Consider the following 25,241-nt stretch of genomic DNA (forward strand, 5'->3'; position numbering starts at 1 on the left):
CACTTTCTGATCCTGTTGAGTAGGTCAAACTTTGTTGCAGCATAGATCTGTGGCATTTGTGCACATCCATACATGACGATACTTATCAAATATCAGCTAGCCTGGTCATAACCTTAGCAGTACCTGCTCACATGATATGCAAGATCTGGCTCAGAATTTAACATTTCCCAAGTCCAATGTTTGACTGCAATGAAAAGATGCCATGTCAGAAAATCAGATTGTGGGCATGTGTATTTAAAAACAGCATAATGCCACAAATGTATCTCTAAAATACTGTAAAATACTAAAGCCAGAGATTAGTTAGTCCTGCATTTATAGACAAATAATTAAAATATTATGTTGTTTAAAAATAAATGAGCCTAGAAACAAAAACAGACAACATTTATTTAAGGTGAATTTATTAGGCCTTTCTATGGCACAGTGTACATCATCATGTATGATACACAAGGTTCTCCAAGGTTTATTCAAGGGGAATCTCTTGGCTGAGTCACCTCAAGCTTGAGGTGTAATAAGACAACAGATACCAAGAAGCACATTTTAAATTATGTTTCAAAATGACATTTACATGATGTGGTCTGTGTATGTATAGTCCTTCAAATCAAAGGTAAAACAAATCTGGTAAAATGGTAAAAACATACAAGCACCACAGTTTGGTGCCGTTCTATGTTCCTTAAACCAGACAAAGTTCAAATCACAAAAACTGTATGAACATGGTTTCATGCTGGCAGAAGTTTACATGCTAAGGGTTGTGCCCAAATGATAGCATATATATGGCTCTTCATTCTATCAAACTGTCCTACTGATTATTCCCAAACATGCCATCACTGCAGAAAGAAACTTTTGGATGACTTGTTTAAGCAAAAGCTGAGCTACAGTCCTTACTCTGTCCTAGTTATCAAACCAGGAGACTCACTCTCCTTAGGGCCCCAGAGCACACTAGGTTCATATGAACAGGAAATGATGCATAATAGTCACCAAATATTACTGTATAGAGCACAACATTTAACGTAGCTATAACAAAACATATCCCCAATAAAAAAAAACCACTTGTGTTTAAAGTAACATTAAGTTTTTCAATTCACAGTTGGATTCTCCCGAGATGCTGGGGTGACACGAGCTCTCTACAAGTGCAAGTGCGTGTACATGAGAAGTCTCAAAAAAGTGCTTTGTCCATAAACAAGTGAACGCCTATGTTACATAAAATTTACAACTTTTACAGAAATGATATGAAATCAACCGAGAAATACAAAAAAAGACTATTTAAAAACATGATTGTAATTTCCTTGACTTGCTTAGATCTTGCAATTAGGACACATTGCATGACAGTAATTGCAGTATTTGACATTTAGAGATTTCTTCATTTATAAGGGCATCCTTTGAGTACACTCACTCAACTGGTTTTCTGTAGCAAGAAAATATATGTATTTATATATTTTTTTATAAAATATAAAGTAAAAAAAGCAGCATATTTTTAAATCTAACTCAATGTGGGGGACTTTGGTAAACAAAACGTATTGCTGAGGCATCTGTATGTACAGCATATGCAGATTTTCTTTTTTCACATATTACAGCAAATCTATATTGAGACAGCCTAATAGGTTATGGGAGCCATACATTTATTTTCTGTGCATGGGCCACAGCACCACCATAGGTAGAAACTGCATATGTACCATAAGCTGCCAGCTGGATACTTCAGTTTTATTCAAAATGATGTACATGATTTGTATTGCACACAGCCACAGGTGTCCTCTGTGCCACAGAGGATCAATGCATACTATAGTTTCATTGTCATCTTGAACAACAGTAATTATATTTTTTGCTGCACAAAGCTTTCAAGCTTTATAATAATCCGTGCGGTACATTCCATCACTCTCATTGCTACCTCAGATGTGTATCTGTCATTGGGGATTTGTGGAAATGGCAGGAGATCAGGATAACGAGTTCTCAGACTGTCCACACCATATCCTTCCAGGATCTGAACATCATTGGCAAGTCCTGTTAGGTGAGAGTTGTACTCCTCCACCTTTTGCGCCAGGGCTGTCGGTTTCACATCTTTATCAGACTTTCCTCTGACTGCATAGTCAGCAGCTATCAGTGCAAGCTTTGTGGCCAGGTAGCATTTGAAACAAACCCACTCATTTGCGTTTTTATGAAGATCATTCCGAGCAGCGGAGTAGTTAGCTCTGGCTTGCCTCAGCCACCTGCGAGCTTCCACAGGATTTCCAACTGTCTTGAAAGTTGGGGGCACAAAGAAACGGTGTGAGTGTGATGAACCTGCATAGCTTGTATAATGTTCCCTGAACTGTTGCCTCTCTGACTTATGACTTGTTGCTTCTTGGTTCCACGATGAATAAAACCTTTGAAACGAGAACTTCTCTGATTGGAAACGAGTTGATGATGTGGAGAAGGATCTCCTGGAAGCTCTGTCTGTATTTTGCTGATCAGCCAAAGTCTGTTTTTCCATCCTGTTTATCTCATTCTGTAAGTGCTTGAAGACTTCTGTGGCAATATCCAGATTCTCTGCATTTTTGTCTGGATGCCACTTGAGATACAATCGGCGGATTATCTTTTTTCTCTCTGCGTCAGAAAGCTTCCAAGCTTGTTCAACTACTAAGGTCACTTCTTTCAAAATGTCCGGCAAAGCATGAAGTTTGATCTTTTTTGGAGACTGCTTTTGTGGGGGTGGTCTGTGGTTTTCCTTCCCAGCAAAAAGAGGAGGGATCATTCGTAGACCAGGGGTGCGACTGTCTGGGCTTGTAGGAGTCGATGGGGCATTGGTGTCCCGTACATGGGCACTTTCATCTTGCCTTGAGAATTTGTACAAGTCAAGAGAACTGACTATTTTGTACTCACTGTAACCAATGTCAATCTGGAAGCATTTTCCAAGGAAAATTGTGTTTTCCTCCTCTTCTCTTTCTACTTCTTGAACAATGATGGCGTATGTATAGGTGGGCTGATAGGACCCATACACATCTCCACCTTCAGAGTCTACAAGGTAACCAACATATTCTCCTGGATAAAATACATTCATTGGATCCATGAGGAGAGTGTGATGTATCTCAGCTGGTATGGGGGTTCCAGGGAGGGGTAGCTCAAGTTTTGAAGGCTCTGTTGAATCATACTTTACACCAAGGTTGTCCAGCTTCTCTGTGATTCTGTAGATGTCATTGCAGCCCAACATGGCAATTAGATAGGATGTGTCAGAAATCAAATTGTCTGTAGCAGATTTCAATGTCATAGCCAGTGCTAAGAGAAAATTAATGTCTTTGCTGTCTGAGTGCTGGATGTAGAGGTGAATCACAGCTGTCCCATACCTCTTGAGGAAGGCAAGTGTTTCACTGCAGCTGTGTGGGATGGGACTACATCCTTTCACTCTTAATGTCGTCTGGAGTTTCTCAAAACAAGATACTTTCAATCCTTCACAAAGTGCTTTGCAGAGACGTATGGCTTTTTCCTCATTCACAAGGTATGCATTTTCATTCTCATGTTTCATTATTCTGATCAGTCCTGTGATGAACTGCTCAGATGACAGCAATAGCTGGAGGCGACCTTGAAGTGAACACAGAGCTCCGAACTGGCACATTTTTGGTGAGTCTTCATCGAGTTGCTCTTCAAGAATGCTACTCAACAGTCTTGGCCTTAATTTCTGTGGAAGCAGCATAATCAGCTTTGTATGGAAAGCATGATCTTTGCCCAGATAGCACTGGCTCATGTCTACAAGCATCTGAACCCCAACATTACCCTGAATTCTGCTCTTGTAGTGTGGGGCATCATCGAACACCAAACTATTGGATTTTGCTAATCTACCATCATGGCTTGGCAGATAAAATATCAAATCTCTTATACTCTCAAGATCTTTGCGGATTTCTACTGGATCATTATGAAGAGACTTGAACAATCCTGAAACAGCCCTTTTCACAGTTCTCATTTCATTTGGGTCAAGCTGCTTGCCCTCTGAACTTCTGTAAATTCGCCACAGCACTTCAACATATTGTTTAGTTGACACAACATCCTCTGTGCCAAGAAGTTTAAAAAGTTGATGAAAGGTACCAAGTTCTAGAGGTAATTTGTACAAGTAGGGTTTGAAGTCAGATTCATTGTCCAAATTAATCACGACCTCTTCAGGTTTCAGCAACTTCCACCCATCTTCAACCATGACAAAAGCCACCCCACGAAGCTGGTAGCGAAAATCTCTTTTATCTGCATTGAGGAACTCATAAGTGGACCTTAAGACTTTGTTCCTGGTTTTCACCATTTCATCATCTGGATTGGATATGTTGCAAATGTTCTTGCAGTTGCTTATGACTTTCTCCAACGGTGGGTCCAAGTTGACACCTAGCATGTTCAGCACTTGGTCAAGTTGTTCCTGTCCAGGGAGAGTGCTCTCCTCCTGGTCCTTAATGCATGATGGTGTAGCTTTTTCAGGTAGAATTGGACAAGATGTCCAGAGCAAGTGAATGATATCTGTTTGCTTGAATTTTGGATTAACCTGAGACCCACTGAAACGAATCAGAGGAAGTGTGCCGCTCATCTCTTGGTACTGTGAATGAAGCTTGATGAGTTCTTTGGGGGCTCTCTCAGGACACAGGAATGATATCATTGAGAGCTCTTTCAGAAAAGTACCCTGGAACAGGTCTGTCCTCTCTGTGAAAATATGGTTCAAGAGAACATCGACAATGGTTTGCACTTTTTCTTTGGTCCAGCTCTCCGTTTGGGATTTGATGCTGACCTCTTTTGCAAACTGAAGAACTTGCTGCTGTGACACTTCATGCTTGAGACCAATATTTCTCAGAAAGGTTATCCATGATGTGAGCAACAATGTCCCATTCTTGGGCTTTGACACTTGCTCAACTTTCTTGAAGAAGTCACTTGGTATGAATGACTTTGCAGGTAGCATAACTTCAAACACCTTCACTGTCTCATCATAGAAAAACTTGGTTGGCCTGAGTCTGTTTGAGTAGTCGTAGATGAATGTCAGTCCCTCTAATTTCTCATAAAGCTGATCCTTTACTTCGCATGATTCTTCCATTGACAAAAGTCTCTCCTTCAAATAGACAATGTGTTCAACTTTGGCATCGTAGGACAGATTTTCAAACTTTGGCAGGAGATGTTGAAGGTAGATTTCCAAGTCATCAATTGGCATGCAGCCGAGGAAGGTGTACAGTTCTTTCAGCTGTGGACTGTCAGCAAGAAAGGCAAAGGAGGCTGTGTGAGCCCATTTGTCTATGTCCGTACTGGGGATGCTTTTTGCAAGGACATAGGTTGATCCATAGTTTGCAATGCTGATGTATCTCCCACTAACAGATTTAAAGCATGGGAGGAGTTTTAGGCTCTGTGCATCCTGCTGTGTGAGGTTAGCCAAGTTGCAATTGAAATACAACAGAAGAGCCTCAAAGTCCTTGTCAGTCAGGTTTGCTGCTTTGAATGCAGATGTCTGAATCATGTACTCCAAAGCTTTCAGAACACTTGATGGATTTTCAATGTTTGCTGTATGTTGTGCCAGAAAAGGCATGATGGGATTCTCTTTAACACAGATTTTGTTCACTGCAAGCTGAATGCACCCTGCTTTCATTAGGGTGTGAAAGACTTTGTCATTTTGGCCATGTGGAAATATGGCTATGTTCATCAAACTCAGAGGTAAAAGCACATCATGCTCAGGGACAACCAGCTTTTCTCTTGCCATGAATTTGATTCCAGGTAACAACGCCCAGTCTTTCAGGATGTCAAGCACTGTGTCAAAACTGGGTTTGATATCAATCTGGTCCTCCTTAACAGCGATATTCTCACTGATGAAGTTCCACACACTCTTTAGCCAGGATTCACTTGCAAAAGTGTCTCTCCACTTTACAGGGATCCTTGTTCGATACTCTCTTGGAAGAACGGACCCCAGTAGGTCACCAAAGCTGCTGATGTCAAAGATCTTTGCAGCCCCCGTCTTCAACAGGATGTTGCTGTACCTGATGTAAAATGTATTCATGAACATTTCCTTCCTCTGTGAGATCAGCTCATGATGTGTTGTCAGGAACTTTGGTCTCTTGGAATCAAACACCTGAACCATATTGTCCATTGTTATCAACAGAGGCAAACCCTCAATTTTGTTTTCATCCACCTCAATATCTTTGAAGCAGTAGTCAACCAGAAGCTTCAAGTTATGAATAAGCTTGTAGTTTGACTGTTGGAGACGGCAGGGAAGTTTTCCAACATGGCAAGAGGTGTCTGGTGATGAGAAAGTGTGAAGAAAGTTGCGGACGTCCTCTGGTGTGACATAACTTACTGGTATCCCTGAATCTTCCAAACAGAAGTAGAGATTTGCAGTCTCATCGCAACTGTGAACCAGGTTCAAACCAATATCCAGAAGCAAGGTTTTCAGCCTGTAAACATTTTCAGCCACAGACTTCCTTGAGGTGATGTTGTACTCTGTGTTTTTCAAGTGCTGAAGCTCATCTTGTAGCAGATTGTCAAAAAGAGCTCTGCCTTTGTTTGCAGCGGATGTATTCACCCATGAAATGTAAATGACAGAGTGCATGTCAGAGTTGTCAATATGTGGTGCTCTGACTACAGGCAGCAGGCGCTTCAGGTCAGCATGGATACTGTTGTACACAGCTTTAACCAGGCAGTACCAATCTGGTTGTATATCAAGTCTGTTGACAGGGAAGAAGAACAGAAATTTTCTTAAAGTATCTTTAACAACATGAAGCGGTGTTCCTTGTAGTACAGTCATGGTGGGATCAGGACCTGGGAAGCATCGACGCTTAAGCTGAATCAGCAGTTCCACACAGGCAGGCGCTATCAGCGATGTCATCAAATTGTTATTCCAGTCACTCCTTACCCCCACTCCGTTGTCATCTCTCCACAGGTTTCTTCTAGCAGAGTCTAGGGCAAAATGCCCATTGACATGAAATGGCAGGCCAGTCTCCAGTGAAAGGGGCAGAAAGCAGAAGGCTCTGTGGGGTTTTTTGTAGTTATGGCTTACACATGCAGCTACCCCTCCACGTGGAAATAGAGTTATGTCTTCATTTTTGTGAGCTGAGATCACACTTTTTGAGACATTTTCAATGTTAGGGAAGCCAGATCGGTTGCAGATCATCCATGTAGTTAAATTGCCATCAGTGTCCTGTATGTCCATTGTGTAGGTTATCTGTTGGACTGGGATAGCAGGGATCTGCTTCTTTTTGGTCACACTATCAATGACTGAGGCATGAAACTGTTTGCGCTTTAACCGATCACCATCAGTTATTTTAGCAGTTACAGAATAGAGAACTTTCAGTTCTCCTGTTGCACTATCAATTTCACAGATTGATATTTTCTCCATGTGGTTGAGGAACATCAGAAGCTCTACGCCATCAGTTTTTAGCTTATCCAGAAGGTTTTGCACCATTCTGTCAGATGCAGGGACAGGACTGATCTCTGATGTCTTTGCCATCTCTGTGGAGCGGATGGGGAATCTGAACATTGTGCTACGTTCTAACTTAAAATGAACCCCCAAGTAAAGATTAAGAACATCTGAAAATTGAGATCTGAAGTCTGAGTCCAAATCTCTAAACATCCTTCCAGGACTCACAGATGTTGCCCCAGGTGCATACTGTGCATGTGGATCAAATATGCACAGAATGTCATTGTTTGAAATGAAGGAGGGGCAGTCAGTGATGTGATAGACAGAGTTGAATCCTATGCCGTACTGACCAGTTTTGCCTGGATTTGCCTCTTTTGTTCCTCTTCCGAGGTTCTGTATACCTCTGATATCATCCTCTGTGAAAGGCTGATTGTTAAATACACAGAGTGCAGGGCCTTGCATTGGAATCCATTTATCATCAAATATTCTGTCTGCGGGGTGTGTTCTCGGATCAAAAACAAAGTAAATTTCAGTGGCTTTGGCATCATCTGCATTTTGAAGCAGCTCTTTCAGCATCTCTTTTTCTGATGGATAAGCATTCAGAATGCTTTTAATTCTACTTGTGAGTTTTTCTTTCTGCCCAAACTCACTTCCAAGTTGAGTGAAGCAGATATTTGAGGCATACCTCTCCAAGGCTTTGTGACGTTTTGGGACTGCTCCTAGTTTCACAGCAACCTCTCTTGGAATATCCCCATGACAGTATTTTACAGAACTGTCTCTGACTTTGATCCAAGGGCAGTCATTGTAGCATAGTGACTTTGATGGCTGCAATGTCAGATTGGAGTCAGGTAGAAGAATCCCACCATAATTTGCTTGGCAGTATTCTTGTTTTTTGTCTCGTATCAAGCTCCAAATTCCTTCACTGATAATTCTGCGGCACAGCTGGAAGTTCTCCTCAGTGAGAGCTCTTCGTCCGCATTCTTGCTTCACAAATTCAAGAACTGCTGAGAAATCCTCGACTTTGAAGCTTGGCTGAACCCCTACATTTTCAAAGAGCTCACGACAGCTGTTTCTGTATTTGTTAGGGAGCTGATAAAGGTGTGGAGCTGCATCAAAATTCAGGTGGAATGCAACTTTGGAGGGACTGACATATGTGTTCTCCACCAGAATGGAGTTGAACGCTTTCAGTTCCTCAGTTATTTGCCCCTTTGCATTTTCATCCTGTAGCATCTCCTCATGTAGATACTTGTAACAGGCATTTGTTATGTTTTCTTGATACAGTGTGACACCATCGAATGACTGAGATAGTTTCTTTAGTTGGCTGATGACCAGTTCAACTGAGGGTTTCCTTATTAGACCAAGACAGTCTTTCACAGCCAATGACATTGCACCACAACCTTTGAAAGACGGGGAGTTCTCGTTCAGGATTGGCTTCATCAGACAGACTGTGTCCTGATGTTCAGTTGTAAAGAGCTCTCTGGCAGAGAACATTGTTGTTGGGGAAAAGTTATTTCCATGCCATGGTAGTGAGAACCCTGCAGGTCTTGTTAGAAATGGAAGGAACTTGATGTCCTGTAGCTTTTCTAAGAGCTCAACAGCTCCTGGGTCTCTCATCTTCAGTTTCTCATCAATGAGACTGAGTAGTATACTGGTGCGAACACATGCAGCTGTGTGATCATTCTCATTAAGGTCAGGAACAGATTCAGCACGTTCAATCAGATCTTCCCAAGACAGATCATCCTTCACCATGCCTAACTGCACGAGCTTCACTAAGCACACAGGGTTTAGGTAGTCTTTAGAAGTTCCTTCAGGAAATCTTCCATCATCAGTGTTGTAGAGTTTGGCAACTCTTCCCTCTGGGTGAATGAGTCTGGAAGGTAAAACCAGTTCCTTACTGGGACCAGAACATGGGATACAAGGAGTTACCCTGAGGATTGATGCAAAATCTTCCAGTTTCTCATTCAAGACATAATGCATCAAAGGATCTCGAAGCTCTTTGTCTATTTCCTGGATGTGAGGGAAAAAGACGTCTGAAAAGAACTGCTTCTCTGTGAGGGTATTTTCCATCAACTTTCCTTTACATCCAGCATCGTCAAATCCCTCCTTTACCCAGTCAGGAAGCTCAACGGCACAGAGGTTTTGTGAGCCACTCTTCTTGAGGTATTTCAAGAAAATCTTGAAAGCAGCAGGACCAATGTCTGGCCTACAGAGTAAGGCATCGTCAAGAAATCTGACATATTTGATTGACACCCAGGTTTTGCCATCTGAAAAAAATTTTGCCTGCTCACTGTCACCTCCTTTGGCTATTTCTTGGTAGACCCCCTGGCTGATCAATGTGAAGTCGTCATGCACCTGACTCGGATCAGGCCATGCTGCGTAATAGCTGTAGTCAAGCAGCTCTCCACTTTCAGCCATTGAGTGTAGCATTGTGAGTGCTGCTAAATAGGACTGGACAATGACATGTCTCATGAACACAGAATTCCACTGTCCTTTGGTGTCGGTCTTCCAGATCTCTTTGCGGTTGGATGTCACAGCAAAGCAGCCATTAATATGGACTGGTAAGCCTGTTTTGATCCTGAGAGGTAAGTAACAAAAAACCTCTCCAATTGGGGTGGTACTTGTCTTTACTGTCCATTTCCTGTTCTCTTCCTCTGAGAGCAGAACAGCCACTCCTCCACAAGGCACAAGTCCAAGCCTTTTTCCACTATCATTGAGGGAAAATTTGAGTGCCTCAGTTACATCCATGCATGAGCAAATGAGCCAGTTGGTGACCTCAACTGCCTTTTGGGGCATTTCATCTGTTAGTCTTCTTGTCTGAATACCTTTAGCAGCCATCTCAAAGTACTGGTTGGGATCTTCCTCTGAACCTCTGAACAATGGGGAGTGGAGATCAACAATGCGTTTGAAGACATTATGAAACTCTTCCACTACAACACGAATGATGCAGCCAGACTTGGGAACATCAGCAGGTACCCTGTTGGTACTTGCTACCTTCTTCATAACCTTGGCTGCAGATTTTAGGATACTTAGAGGTCCGTATGAGGCTTTGGATGACCACACACTTTTGTTAATGGTGACAACATCTTGCGCTCCAGCTGGATTTGTTTCTTCATATTTCAGGTATTTCAAGACCATACTTCCAACATGCTGAGTGAACAGAATGAACCGATGGCCACATATGCTGAACTCATCAACAAGGGAGTAGATGTCTGTGGTGTTGTAGTACAAGGTACTGATTTCACTTACTGAGGCTTCCTGCTCTGTTCTGAACGGGAGCCTGAACAGTGTGCCATTGTATTTGTATGGCGAGTCCTGAGCTAGAGGAAGCTGGCAATTGAACACATTAATGAAAGGTTTGAACTGGTTGGGGAATTTTCTCAACCGCTTCTGTTGTTTGCTCCAGTTAATTTTTATCCCTGGATTAGACGTGTCTCTGATGTGCTTGCTGATGTGATTGATGTTCGGATCAAACATGATCATGAATTCTCTGCTCATTATGATGGGGATGTCAGTAATGTGATAAACTGAGTTGAAGCCCAAACCAAACTTGCCAACTTTGTCTGCTTCACATCTCTTCACTGATCCACCTAACCTTGTGATGTTCAGGAAGTCTGTGTCTGTAAATACAGAGTTGTTGAAAGACCACAAGGAGGGCCCGTGGCACACGATCATGCCAGGGTCAAGGAGATTCTCTCGAATGTCGGTGTTTTTTCTCATGTCAATAAGAAAACTGCACTCTGTTGCACTTGCATCATCAGCATTTTGGAGAAGCTCTTTAAAAATGTCTGCTACAGATGGATATTCCTCCAGGATGTTCTTTATTCTCACTGTTAGAGGTTCACGTTGGCCTGACTGTTCAAAGCCAAGGTTCTCTGGGTTTATCAGCCTGGTGCTCAAACATGGCACTTTTAGCCACTCTGCAGTTTTCATGGGGATGTCATCATGGACTAATATAATGGGCTCTGATGCATCCTCAAGTAAATCATTCAAATCGTCTACTTTGATGTCACAGTAGGTACATTCATGAATGGGCTTCATTGCTAATTTGTTTGGATCTTTGTAACAAAGAATAGGCACATGCATGTCAGTGTCCACATGTATCTGATTGCTGTACAGCCATCTCAGGATGTTGATCAAAAGCAGAATATCATGTTTGCTTTCCTGCTTGGTTATGTCTCCTTGACATCTTTGTTGGATGGTGCTGATGACCTCAAACACGTGGCTCGAGACAACCTCTTCAACTGAACCACAAAACTTGAAAAGCTTGTGAAACTTTCTAATTGTCTTCGGCAAGGAGTACAGGTAAGGCTGCAAATCTAGATCGGGCAGGGGTTTTAAGACTGTATGGCCAGGTGATGAGAATGTCTTCCCTGTCCACACCCAATCAAAAGGCAGTGATTTCATTGCTTCTCTTGCATCCTCAAGATGAGCTTGCATGAAGCCGTAAATCTCAAACAGGATCTGCTGGAATTGATACCAGTCCTCTGTGGTAAATGCTTGAGATTTATGCCAGTCATTCACAGCTTTCAGGTGCTGTAATACTTGATCCACCTGTGGCTCCACAGTTAGTTTCAGTGCTTTCTTCATACCCGCAGATGTGTGCTCAACCAGTGCTACAGATGATCCCACAAGCACTGCGTGGGATATGTCACACATCTCAGACAGAGAGCAGATATTGAGAGTATCTCCAACCCAAGCGAGAGATTTAGGATAAGTTGGAGGTCTCTCTTTGCAGACAGGTACCCATTTCAGTTTTTGCAAAGATGCCTGAGCATCTGCTGATTTTACCAGCTTGGTTTGTCTGTTGAGTATTTGCAAGAGTTTTTTTGCCTTTTGAATTATAAAGTCCCACTCCGGTTCCTTGCTGCTTTGTAACTCCTCGATCTTCTTTGCCACCTGGAGAACATCTTTCTCACTCAGCTGTACTTCATTTCTCAGCCCCAGTTGTCTGAGTGAATGAAGAATATCAGGGGATGATGTGAATGTACTTGTGGGAAATCTGGTTTTCTCCTCCATGTAGAACAAATTCTGTAGAATCTCCAGCTCGGGATCAAAGAGATCTGAGGCTGTGACTAGCTTTCCACAAGACAACTGAATAAATTTGAGAGTGGAAAGCCACCCAATCACAGATGAGTTTTCATTCTTTAGAAATGCCAGATGTTTAAGTGCCCAAAGCATGATTTGGGTTATCTCATCTGTTGTGTAGAACCCCCTTTCAATATCCTGAACAATCATCTTCAAACATTCTGTTGTCTTCACCTGTTCTACATTTAGCATCTTGATGAGGCGGATTGACTCCTCGTCACAGCAACTCACAAGGTTTACGGATAGTTTTACATCTGGTGGATACTTGGCTCTATGATGTAAAGCTCTGGCTCCTCTCAGTGATGTAAATGCTAAAGTACCTTCAGAGCAGGCCCCCACTTTCTCAAAGATAGAAAGCTCAAGCAAGGTATGCTTTTCCTTCTCTGTAATGTCAGATAGTCCAGCAAGGAAGTTTCTTAGTGTGATCTTCTCTTTGACTGAGAAAGATAAGACTTGGCTGGCTAAACGCTTTGTTGACAATCTATTCATAATTTGCAGCAGCATACCAGGAGAGGAGGAATGGATGTAATTCTTGAGCAGAGGGTGCTGCAAACATGGATCTAGCTTTCTTATCACCACTGCTCCAAGCTTTTCCATAATTCCAAGAAGGGTTTCAGAGAGTGGTGCCTCTTCCTCATCCACAAGAATGATGGGGGATGGGATTTTGAGACGCAGAAGCTGAACTTTGTCCATGCTTTCCTCAAGTGGCACAAGCGGGATCAAAGGCATGTCATCAAAGGTACTTAGGTCATCAGCAAAATGTATATAGAGATGCTTCCAAATCATCTTTAGCCAGGAAACTGTAGGATGCTTCAACTCTCTGTTTCCAGGCTCCCATTGCACAATGAACTCTCTAGTTGGCCAAGGTGTTGATAGGATCTCCTTGATGAGTCGAGCTGATCGTTCAGAGTTCAGCACTTGTAGTTGAGTGCAGGGTCGTCCTGTTCAAATTAGAGAGAAAAATTAATTAGAATCTCTTATTAATATATGAATTTTGAAATATTATCTCAAATATAACTATCAATTATGACTATCAAAGTCAATAAAGTTAGATTTGTTGTTATTGCATGATGCAGCAACTAAAACAATACATTCTTTAAATGCAAGACAGACAAGTGCAAATGTTTTCAAACGTGGTCTAAAGATGGAAACTATATTTCACTACGTTTTCTTTACACCCAGATCATTGATACAATGTATTGGATTGTAGTTACTCTGGCTTGGCAATGTTTGCTTTACTCATTGTGCATTGACAAGGCTCATTAGGCTTTTTCTTGAGATATGTGTCTTGTCAAGTAGGCTGCACAACAGATGATTGATTCCTAAAGTCTGTTGGACAAACTGACAACTCTCTGGGCTGTCACTGATCTTCCTTTTTCTTTCGTTTTCAGTTTCAGTTTGGTAAAACTGTAAAATTGTCAAAGCAATCTACTAAAATAATTTTCTAAATAAATACAAACACGGCACAAAACATATTTACCTTTACTTTGTTAGGAAAAAGACAAAATCTAATCAATTAGTATATTCATACTCAATATTTAAAACTTGCAGGAATATTGTAGCACATTATGGACTTAAAACATGCAAACACACACACACAAACACATACATGTATTTAATTTATACTAAAAATCTTTTAAAAAACATTTTTAAAGAGGCAAGTAAGTAAAACACTGCAAGTCATAAAGTGTACCATGTACCACCAAACACTACAGGAAACCACAATTAATAGTAAAGATAATGAGTAAATATGTTTCACTTATAGGAAAAAATTTTATTTTGAATTTCAACATGTGCAATTATATGTTATACTGTCATGCGTTAGTTGGGTTATGAGTAAAAAGTCCAACATTTGGCACACTCTAAAATACCTACCTGAACACCCCCAAAGATATTGTTGAACTGTAATTCAAGTGACAAATTTTAGAGAACTGGGATGAATTTTACTTTAATTGCCACTCAAATGTGATAGAGAGAACAGCATTGAATAAAAAAACTGAATTGTTCTTTAAACTTTGAAAAAAACAGATGTCAGACATTCACAAATGAAATTATACATTTTCAATATTTGTAAATAGTTTCATGTAATGATTAATTAAGTAATGATTGTAATGATTATTCAATTTGAAGACATTTTGTTACTGTCACCTCTCATATGGTATTACAACACGTCATTAATCTACAAAGCCTGAGACAACTATGATAACTTGGCAAATATCATTTCAGAGGCCCTCAGGGAAGACAGGTGGGGGATGGTTGGCTTTCAGCGTCAGGGTATAATCATGCATTATTGAAGCCTGTCTCGATTTACCACACAATCTGGAAAAATACTTGTTGTGGAGAATAAATGAGAGAGTGACAGAACAAGGGGGAGGTGATGTCAGAGGATCCAATGTGGTACTTTAACATTATCAGTTGGGGTGGAGCCAGAATGGGCAGCATTATGAAAATTTAAAATGGATGCAGGCTGCTACTGTAAGGTCAGCTAATGTAGACATTATGTGAGTGACTGTACAAATAGGGAGTGGAAATACCAGACTTATAAATTTTCACATCTTAATAAAAAGTGGATCAGAAATGCAGCATTTTAGAGAAAATAGAGAGGAGATTTGCATTGTTTGTTTTGTTAAATAACAATATTCTCTTTGCCTTTCATTTTGGGGTTAGAGGACAAATCTGTTACTCAGCGTATTCCCTCTGTCTGGCACAAGGCCCTCTTGTCATAATCATGGGTGTGAGTGCACTCAGGATCTGATCTCATGGATCGAGTGGAATGTGTGGCACAAAAACAACTCTTCCATGAATCAGCCTGCTCACTCTTTCTTTCCCTTTCTGTTCTCGCTCACACATACTGTTCATAAATTATCTATCAGCAGTGTACCAGTTTTAATGCCCCGCTGGCACTGCAGGAGAGTAAGGTGACCCAGCATTATTACAACATGGCTTCATACCCCACGTAATCCAGATGGTCGCCACAGGGACTGTGCGGATTTTTCAGTTTCAGTTTGATATACAGTTCTGTCACGTTTGATAATATATAGACATCATACTTTGCACAGTGCTTTCTTTAGATTATCAAATTGTACGGAAAGCTTTACTGTCATGTCCCATTTTTAAGTTAACAAATAGAAAATATTTTAAATATTTCACAATATAAAGTCTCCTGATCACTGCTTGAAACAAATAATATGAATATATACATGTACAGTATTTATGTGGAAGAGACCACATGTAAATTAAGTATGCAAATTGTTGTTACCTCTGCTTTTGGCTGCAGTCTTCAGTCTGTCCATAACTGACGGTTTAATGTTCTCCAATATGAAACGATCCTCAAGTCCTGGATACAGCGACCTTAGGACAAAGCAAAAGGAAAAAAATTGCCCAACAATTTCCATAGTACAAAGCTTGATGTTGACATTGATCCAGCCATTGGACTCCAAATAAACCAATAAGATAAAAGAACATATATATTATTTATATATTACATATGTGGATGAAGTTTATTTAAAAGACAAACTTTTCCTCTCCTCTGAGTACTGAAAAGAAGATACCCTGAGGGCCAAATTTAAATACATGATGGCGGTATTTGCACTATATCTGTAATTCAATTTGTATTTTTAATTTATTTGCATGTAATTATTGTCTTTCAAAGGCAGCAGCAAAAGCACTAGCTAATCATGCATTTGGCCACAACCTTGGTTAATACTGCTGAACAAATTTGCATCAGCTTTTCAGATGTGGAAATTTCCCACCTAGAAACTGGTCTTTGTAAACTGCAATAACAGTAACTGCACTTACATCTGCTTTTTCTGTTTAAGTTAATATAAATAATGGACAGATGCATTGACTGTGTCTTAGATGTTAAACTGATCTTCCAGGCTGGTGCACCTGTTTAAGTCCATCCCAAAACACAAAATATTGGGAACAACTACTCTGTCCATGAAAAAGAAGTCCAGTTCATTTCAGGTTAAGTCCAGTTGATTTGTATTGATTCCACCTGTTAAAATCACCTTTTAAGTCAAATGTACATTAAACGGACACCAAATCGAGGTGTACTAGATACACAATTTCACTTTATCTTTACCTGGGATACTCTTCAGATGCGATGTAAATGGCATCTTTTTCAGTGACAGAAGATGAAAACGTTGTAAATGTCTCATCTTGCAGTGGCAGCAGCTCCAGTCCTATCAGATCACTGTAATTGGCATCGCTAAGCACAAACTCCAGCAGCAGCAGCTTCTCCTGTGAGGGACCTTTGTGTTTGTACTTCCTGATCACCTGCCGCACCAAAGATGGAGTCACCTTCCTCACTTCAGTGGACTCAGTCACGTAGGCAGCCAAGACCGGGTCTACAGCAGCAGGCACCTTTGCTACCTGCGTTCCTGAGCTTTGGAGGTAGTTGATCACAGTCTCTGAAGTGTCCTCGTCTGTGTCCAGCTCTGTGAATACAGCCTGGTCCACCCTGATCCAGCTTTCACTGAGGGAATAGATGACTTGATGCTGTAGCAAGTCGTGAAACAGCGGCTGCAGGATGGGTTTCCAGCGGGACTTGACCCGCTTAGGGTCTGGCCAGGCCCCATAGGTCCCTCTAGGGGACAGTGGAAAGTCTTGGTCCTTTTTTGTCTGTACCCTTTTGATAGCTTCGGTGATGAGAGTGAAATAAGCCCTAGGGATGACAGTGATTATAAGTAGCTCATTCCACAAGGCTGCTGGATCCCTCCACTGGTCCACTTCTCTCCACTTGATACTCCTACGGTTGTCTGTGAGGCCGAAGAAGCCACTGACATGTACTGGCAGCCCTGTCTCGCTCTCCTCTCCTGGGGGAAGAGGAAGGAAGCAAAAAGCTCGTCCTGAGAAGCCAGATGTGGCACCTTTGTCTTCTCTGTTGATCAGAGTGAGAGGGAGGGCAATGCCGATGGTGGGCATGAACTTCAGGTCATCTGCCAGAGAGTCCAACTCAGCACACATCCCTCTGCCCCCAACTCCATTACATACCAGCCACGTCATCCTCTGAGTCTCTTTAGTTGTTTCATCCTGAGTCTCTATGTTGACCTGGTAAGTGACGCATGTGACGGTAGAGCTGGGAACACCGTTGCTGTAGCTGTCTATGGCCTGACCGAGTGTCTTCAGTGAGTTGGGTCTCTCTTGTTTATCATCAGTATTCTCTGTTGCTGTAACCTGAAACAGCATGCGCTCTGTGCCATCAGACTCACGCACATGCAAGGAGATCTTCTGAACACTCTTGAGGAAGAGGAGCACTGTGTCTGCGTCTGCTTTGAAAGACTCAAAGAGCTCCAAAACTTTTTCTTTGTTGTAAATGTTGCCACTGAGCTGGGAGGGTTTCATGCGGAGTGGGAAGCGAAAAATAGTTCCAGGAAAGCTGCCGTCCTTTATGGTTTTCTCAGAGCTTTCAAACATCCCAACGTAGGGAGAAAACTGGTCGGCTAGTTCTGTGATCTCCTTAATGTCTGTCTTCAAGTTCCAACACTGTCCGGACTCATGCACTCCGAACAGGGTCTGATGAGGATCTAACATGGCAATCTGGTCTCCACTGAATATACTGGGAACATCTAAAACATTGAGAAGAAAAACATAAAGACTATAAATAAAAATGGAAGCATATTGATCCAGTGTTTATACTTCTATTGAAGATTTAATGGCTGTTGCCCTGCTTGAAAAGTTTCACAATGCTCCCATTAAAATTGTCTAGCAGACTTTCATACCATTGGAAAAATTTCTTGACATCATTTATCTGATTTGATTCTGCTTAAATGTACAGCTCAAATTAGTCATTTACAGTGCATTTAATAGGAATTCTGCATAATTCTGGTGTAGAGCACTCACATAGTTTCTAGGGAAGATTCTTTTTGCACAGAATATTCTTAGTTTCTGAAGAGTTATTCCACATAAAGAAATAGGCTGCAAATAAAATATTGGTAGAAGAAATGACAATCCTTACCTGTAATATGGTAGACAGAGTTGAAGCCAATCCCAAATCGTCCAACTTTCAAAGGATCGTCTCTCTTTCTGCTCCTCGCAATCTCCTGAATCCCATTCCAGTCTTCCACAGTGAACACAGCATCATTGTAGACATACAATGCCGTACCTGCAATACAATAACTTACAATCAGATCAGCATACGCAGGTTGAGACAATAAAAGCTACAATCTAATAATGCGTTGCTTTCATAATGCCTGTAACAAAATTATGTCTTCCCTTTCCCTGCTCATAGGGAGGTAAGAGCAGAGGATCAGCTACAGAACAGCTGCTCAACAAAACTTTAGCAGGTCAGATACCTGGCAGTGCCAACATAAGGACTTGAACTTATGCCCTCTGATGTAAGGATAGTCTCACTGATCACTGATCACTAACTACCAACCTTGATGCTGAGCCATGTCAGGTGACCACAGTGACTCCACTCCATACTCTGTCTCATCATACATAAACTTGACTTCTGTGGCTCCAGCATCCTCAGCATTTTGGATCAGCTCCTGCAAATTGAAAGACAGCAAATGCATACATTCATGAAGGTACATGATGGTGATGACATCAGCTTATTTGGTGGATGCTTTTATCCAAAAAGCCTTACAGCAAAATGATTGCATTATTAGAGTGGATGGCCCCGCTGGGACTATGACTCTTTTACTGTGGAAAGTTTGTTGCCATATAGGGTAATATAGCTGATGCCAGCAAGTAAAGCCAAACTGAAATTGTGCCCTTTGTTTTTGTGCAAGCTTGACATGTTTTCTAATTCTAAACCCCATGATGTCAGTGTTATTTCCTGCACATAGCCTTCCCTGAGAAAACATCTGCCATAACTGCCTGTTACAATAACTGAAAGAGAAGCAAATGTACCTTTACAAAAATGAAAACTATATTTCATAGGTTTTTTTCTTGTTTTAAGGAATTATGTCAGGTCAACATCCATAAAGAACCCTGCAACCCTTCATTACAAAGGATGTCCTCTAATCCTGCCCCGCACTAGTGTTAACAAGTGTCAGAGTCAAGCTGAAAACTCTATCAATTATGACTATCAGCTGAAACTACTTTGTTTTAGTATTTTTTAATATGCTAAATTCAGAGATGCACTTCTTTATGAACCTGATTTTGATTTTTTTTTTTAAATCATCATTATCTCTGGATAAAGTAGAGAATGCCAGATGTATTTCATGTCTGTCAAAGAGTTGAAAAATAATGTAGTGTGACGCTTACTTTCAGAATCTGTCCACCTTCGGGGTACCTCCTCAAAATATCCTTCAGAAATTCAACTAGTGGCGGTGTCGTCTGTCCAAACCTCCCTGTAAAAGACAAGCTGGGTAAGCTTCACTGTTATAAGAACTAGTTTATTGCAGAGATGTGGTGGTTTTAATCCTACCTCCCCCTTTAAGTCCTCTTCCCTCCAGTGTGACAGATACCTCTGGACTTCCTGTGGGCACCAAGGTCCCGACCTGCGCGGTGTCATCCAGCTAGGCAAAGTAGATGTGGAGACAGAGAGCACTTTAACTTCTGGCAAGACAACATTTTACCAAAGAAAACAATTTGACATGGATGGTTTGTTCTAGAGGTGCAACTAACAACTATTTTCATTTTTGATTAATCTGCTGATTTTTTTCTCGATTAAGCGATTAGTAGTTTGGTCTATAAAATGTTTGAAAATGATGAAAAATTTCAACCTAAAATATCTTTTTGACCTGACCAACAGTCCACAGCCCAAAGATATTTAGTTTACCATCACAGAAGACTAAAGAAACCAGAAAATATTCACATTTAAGAAACTGGAACAAGAGAATTTTAGTCTTTTTTCTTAAGAATTGACTCAAAAAACGATTAATTGGTTATCATAATAGTTGGCGAATAATTTTCTGTTGATCAACTAATTGATGAATCATCTAATGGTTGCAGCTCTAGTTTTTTTTCTAGTCTATAACATGTAGAAAATGTTGTTCTACAACAGTGAGTTCTCTGTAATGTATGTAATAAAAGTTATGAATATTATGAGAGCTGAAAAAAGTACTTGTCATGAACTGTGTTTTATTACTCACTGCACTCATAAAACTGTTTGAAAGTCAACTAGAACTGAACTGTCATTTTTATGAGAACCATTATCCTTACAGTTATCCTCTCATAAAGAATCATGTTTCATATTGTCTCTCACCCCTGCTACTCTTAAATATTTCAAGTGTTACTGCACACATTAGTGTGATAGACATTTTTTCCCAGTGCATCTTTCAGAATCGATGCAGCAGGGAGTCGGCACCAGGCCTGATACTGCTGTTGCTGCTGTTGTGTGGAGCTCTACAAGGTGACTCTGTGACCCACTGCACTCAGCAGTCTTTCCTAATAAAACATGCTGTCTGGCAAACTGAGCCCTGCAGAAAACCCTCAGTCATCATCTTCATCATGGCCACTGCACAGTGCAATAATCATTTATGCAACTTGGGGTGAAGGGTATTTAGTCTTTAGTGTCATATTAATATTTCATATGTGAAAGAAACAGCTTACAAACTATATTAATCACAGTTTCTTTACACTGAACCTTGTGAGACATTGTGGTTAAGTTCTATATTCTTGTCTCGACATGTCAAAGACAAGTCACAGAGGCATTTTTGTGGAAGCGTAGCCACACAGTACATAGTCAGATTTAGAATAAGCAATATAATTGAATATTTAAATAAATGTCTTGTGCATTTTTGCATTACTCTCTTCTAACAAAGATGAAGCTATACTAGTAAGTGATTTTCCTCATTTGGCTCCTGAACTGGATGTTTTATTTAATTTAAAAGCACCCAGACTCAGACGTTTATAATGAAGAATACTTTAGAATCTCAGAGAACAAGCTGAACTTGCCTTTCAGTGTCTCCTAAAAAGCTGACCGCTCCTCTGCTAAGTACAGTGTTTGGCACAGTGTCTCCTCCATCAGAAATGTCTAATTGCATCAGACAGAGCAGGAATGCAACATGAAATGTAGACATACATCTGGAGGGCACTATGGAAGTCTTTTTTTATCTTTTTTTTCTGGGAGCAGTTCACATTACAATAATCAAAGGAAGAACCAAAGTCAAAACTGAAGTTCTGCCTTAATGTGAAAGGCCTGTCTGAGTTGTAGGACCTGACCTTGTGCTGTGTGGTATTAGTTTGTAGGTGTGGCCTGCAGCTAATTTCTGAGTATGAGATCAGGGGGTGCTGCCAGGCACTGACCACCACCTGGTGCTTTCCATCAACAGAGCCCCAAGACACAGGGTCAACTACAGTCATGTTAGGCCATACACTGAGAGAACCATCACACACCACGACAAGAGAGTCATACTGTTAATATAACTGCCAAAAATAACAACCTAATTTAACACTACTGACGCAACTGTTTGAATATCCAAAATAAGATTTTTAAAGCATGAAAGATAATTAGCAATTATAAGGCATTTATAAAACTGTATGAAAAATATATTAAAACTATTTTATAATGTATTCATAATGATATGAATTGAAAACATGAATTATTTTCTTTCCTATGCTAACAATGCAGTAAGTGAACTACTCCATTTTGTTCAATACACTATGATGGTGAGGTGCTTGGTCATGTTGCCGACAGTATGAGTCAGACCATTTGAAGGTACCGCAGTCATCTGAGCTGAAACTGTATTCAGAGCCAATACATTACTCTGTAATACAGTAATCCAGCAGAGTTTGAGTGCCAAATCCTTTCCTTCATGCATGTACAGCTGGATGGATGGATTAATAGACAGACAGACAGACAGATAGATAGATACTCTTCTACAAACCTGTCTTAACCTTCACTTGATATACCATCATAAGATCAGTAACAAAACAAAATGATTCAATTAACTATTCACAGTAAAGACAAATTAAACCTGCGTGGGGAAACTTGGCGTACAGCATCTCTAACAATGAAGGCACTGTTGATGGTTTAGATGAGTGTCACAGCATTTGTCTTGCAGCTATGTCACGGGGTCATTAAAACAGGGCTGTTTTTTCCTGCTGGCAATTATCTACCATCACAGAAAGAAAGCTCAATTCTTCCTTTTCTCTGTGTTTGGTGTCACTGGAAGAATGTGACAGAAACACAGAACAGCGACCAAACAAAATAAGATCATCCTTCCAAGTTCTGCAATATCGAGTCAACCAAGAGGAATACAGGGAATGTGAAATATGAAAACTGAATGTGAGCAAAATAATGAGTTATTATTAGTTATGTTATTATATGTTATATCTTCCAACAAAGAATGACAACAATGTATAACACGAACCCAACAATGTCTGGCGTAGGATCCTTACGGTACTTAATTGTGGCCAATTCTGGTTTGACCACAAAGGCTACTGTATGAAAATACAACACTACTTTCAAACTTCATCTGATATATTTGTGAAAATATATGTATCATTCAGTGAAGCCAGATGTTATCAACATATGCCATTCTCACTTGGAGCATTTACCAAGTGCACATTTTGTTATACGTTAGTGGTTTATTAACCCAGCTGTTAAAAGACAAAGCAGGCTTACCACTCTCCCATTGTGAGTCAATCGTTGCTCTTTGACGGGCAGGTTTGTCTGCTCGTAGAGCAACTGCTTAACATCCCCAACCGACGTGAAAGGAGAGACCTGGTAAGACCTCGGGCCAAGGTACTCATGACGAACTGTCACCCATGGCAACCTAAAAAATACAGAAAGAAATTGTGATTGAGGTTTAAATAAAGGCTTTCTGTATCCCCTCAAAAGTGTGTTGGTCGACCTTTTGCAATAGTGGGAAACATCTTCATGATAAGATGCTTCATGACAAAATATTTACATTTCTGAACATCATCTGTGCATGTACAACATTAGGTAATGACTTTCAAAACTGATATGAAGCACAGGCTTAAATCTTTATTCATTGGATCACTCTACTGTGTGTGCATTGATAAGACTACATTGCCGCGGTAGTTCAACAGCAGACAAAAACAGTCATCAAATTTGATCTGTACTCAAGCGGACACGTCTTGCTTACAATCATTATTGATCAAGGTTTAGGTTTAGAAGAAACATGAGAATGGACATCTCACCAGGTCCATCTGTTAATGGTCCATTAGTGACATTTAAGCTGTAGACTTTGATTTTCAGAACATTAACTTCTGTATCTTCTCATAATGTCTACCTTACTGCAATGAGTTACAGATCAATATATTGCCCTAAAAAAGTGAGAAATACCCTAAAAAAGTACAAATTTTGAAATCAGTTGAAACAATTGTCACAGACAACTTCATTAATCTCTTCTGGTGAACTGTGCTGTTTCCCATCAGTAAACCTGCTATCTCCTGCCTCGATGACCATTACATTGACTACAACCACAGTCTCAAAATGACTTGTGCTGCTATTTAAAGGGGACCACATGCTTCACTTATGAAAGACAAACCAAGTTAGCTTGACACAACTTTAAAGGGAAACTTCATCGCTGTGAATATGAAGATTTCCTAAAACTAGGTCACCTATGTAGTAGAAATGTGCAATTATTTTTTAAATTGGTGCCCTATGACCAGAGAAAACTAAGAAAAAGGCTGTAGATTCCTCATATCACTCCTAAGAAGGAATCCTAGAACAACCAGAATGCATTGCGTGTGTCCTGTCCAATCCGCTACTGACGGTGTGTTTACGGAATGCAGGTGGCGAGTTTGTTTCCCAAGCAGCTGGTTAGCAGAGACAAAGTTAGTGAGCAGCGTTATATCTCTTTACTGAGGCTTATTTTCATTTACAAAACGTTTTTCCTCTTCGAGTCTGGATATATCGTACCGGTGTGCAAGGATCAAACGCTGGAGTTAGTTATGTGGATCGATGTAAACTTACCGACACACCAGCCAGAATGCTGCCAGAATGCTGCCAGAGCTGCCACTGGACAGTCAAAAAACCTCCCAGTCTGCCATCTCCATTCCAGCTTGTTTTGGGAAAATATCGTGGATGAAGGGGTGAAAAACTGCAACCAAACACTGTTTCTTTTATCGTTTTGGACGAGGAAGAGCTGGGACCAGCTTGTGCTCAAAGCTGGATGCAGTCACAAAAGTTACAGGAAACACAGTCACTGTTGTGCTGTTCTGTATTCAGAGTTAAAGGTATACTATGCAGGATTTGTCAGGTGGTGTTTGTAGAATTCAAAGTTCCTCCTTGGCTCGACCAGAGCGAGCTGAGAGCAGAGCAAGACAAAGAGAGAGCAGCGGTGGTCGAGCAAGCTAGAGAGTGAATAAGGAGAGTGAGCAGCACTGGCCAGAACAACATAAACAAGGTAAATTACATAAATAAAATGTTATTTTCTGATTGTTTCATGGCGGTTACATTCTAAAGCACAAATAAACACGCCCACACCTCCGCACAACCCTGCAGGAAGGTGCAGCTTTGCTGGATTTTGTGTGATCGCAGAGCTTCATCCTGTCCACTGTGGCCTCTCTGCTCTGCAAAAGTTGATGCCCAGAAGCATCCCGAACACAGCAAAATAATAATAAAATAAGAAAATACAATTCCTCTGCATATAAATACACTGCACACACTTCTAGTGGGTCATAAGTGATGATTTGAGGGGAGTCTATACATTTTTTTCCGTAAATCCTGCATAGTACACCTTTAAAGTCTGATATAATATTCTGTCTGAAAACAAAGTCGGGTTTACCAAAGCACCACATAGTTTGTTGAAGCGTGGAGTTTTCAGTCTGTCTCCATTCTTTCTGACCATCCTCACTGGTCACCAGTAGATGCTGCAAAGCTACTCCGGCTCTCTTTCCTCTCTTTCAGCTGCCGCTGGAACATAGCTCAGGTGTTCGCTTCCTCCTCCACACTCTGTTT

General features: G+C 40.8%; 1 protein-coding gene across 3 annotated transcripts in view; it reads right to left on the reverse strand.

Moving 5' to 3' along the window:
- Nucleotides 1-388: 388 nt before the first annotated feature.
- sacs (sacsin molecular chaperone) overlaps nt 389-25,241 on the reverse strand; it is a 29,450-nt gene continuing 4,597 nt past the window's right edge. For all 3 annotated transcript variants that reach the window (XM_042413446.1, XM_042413447.1, XM_042413445.1), the window contains exons 4-11: nt 22,938-23,088; nt 19,794-19,884; nt 19,631-19,716; nt 18,798-18,909; nt 18,378-18,524; nt 16,503-17,988; nt 15,678-15,769; nt 389-13,359 (exon numbers count right to left, since the gene is read on the reverse strand). In XM_042413446.1, coding sequence (XP_042269380.1) covers nt 1,808-13,359; nt 15,678-15,769; nt 16,503-17,988; nt 18,378-18,524; nt 18,798-18,909; nt 19,631-19,716; nt 19,794-19,884; nt 22,938-23,088 — 13,717 coding nt within the window. In that variant the 3' untranslated portion in view covers nt 389-1,807. The remainder of the gene's footprint in view (nt 13,360-15,677; nt 15,770-16,502; nt 17,989-18,377; nt 18,525-18,797; nt 18,910-19,630; nt 19,717-19,793; nt 19,885-22,937; nt 23,089-25,241) is intronic.

Source organism: Thunnus maccoyii, chromosome 6, assembly GCF_910596095.1.
Source record: "Thunnus maccoyii chromosome 6, fThuMac1.1, whole genome shotgun sequence".
NCBI classification, from domain to species: domain Eukaryota; kingdom Metazoa; phylum Chordata; class Actinopteri; order Scombriformes; family Scombridae; genus Thunnus; species Thunnus maccoyii.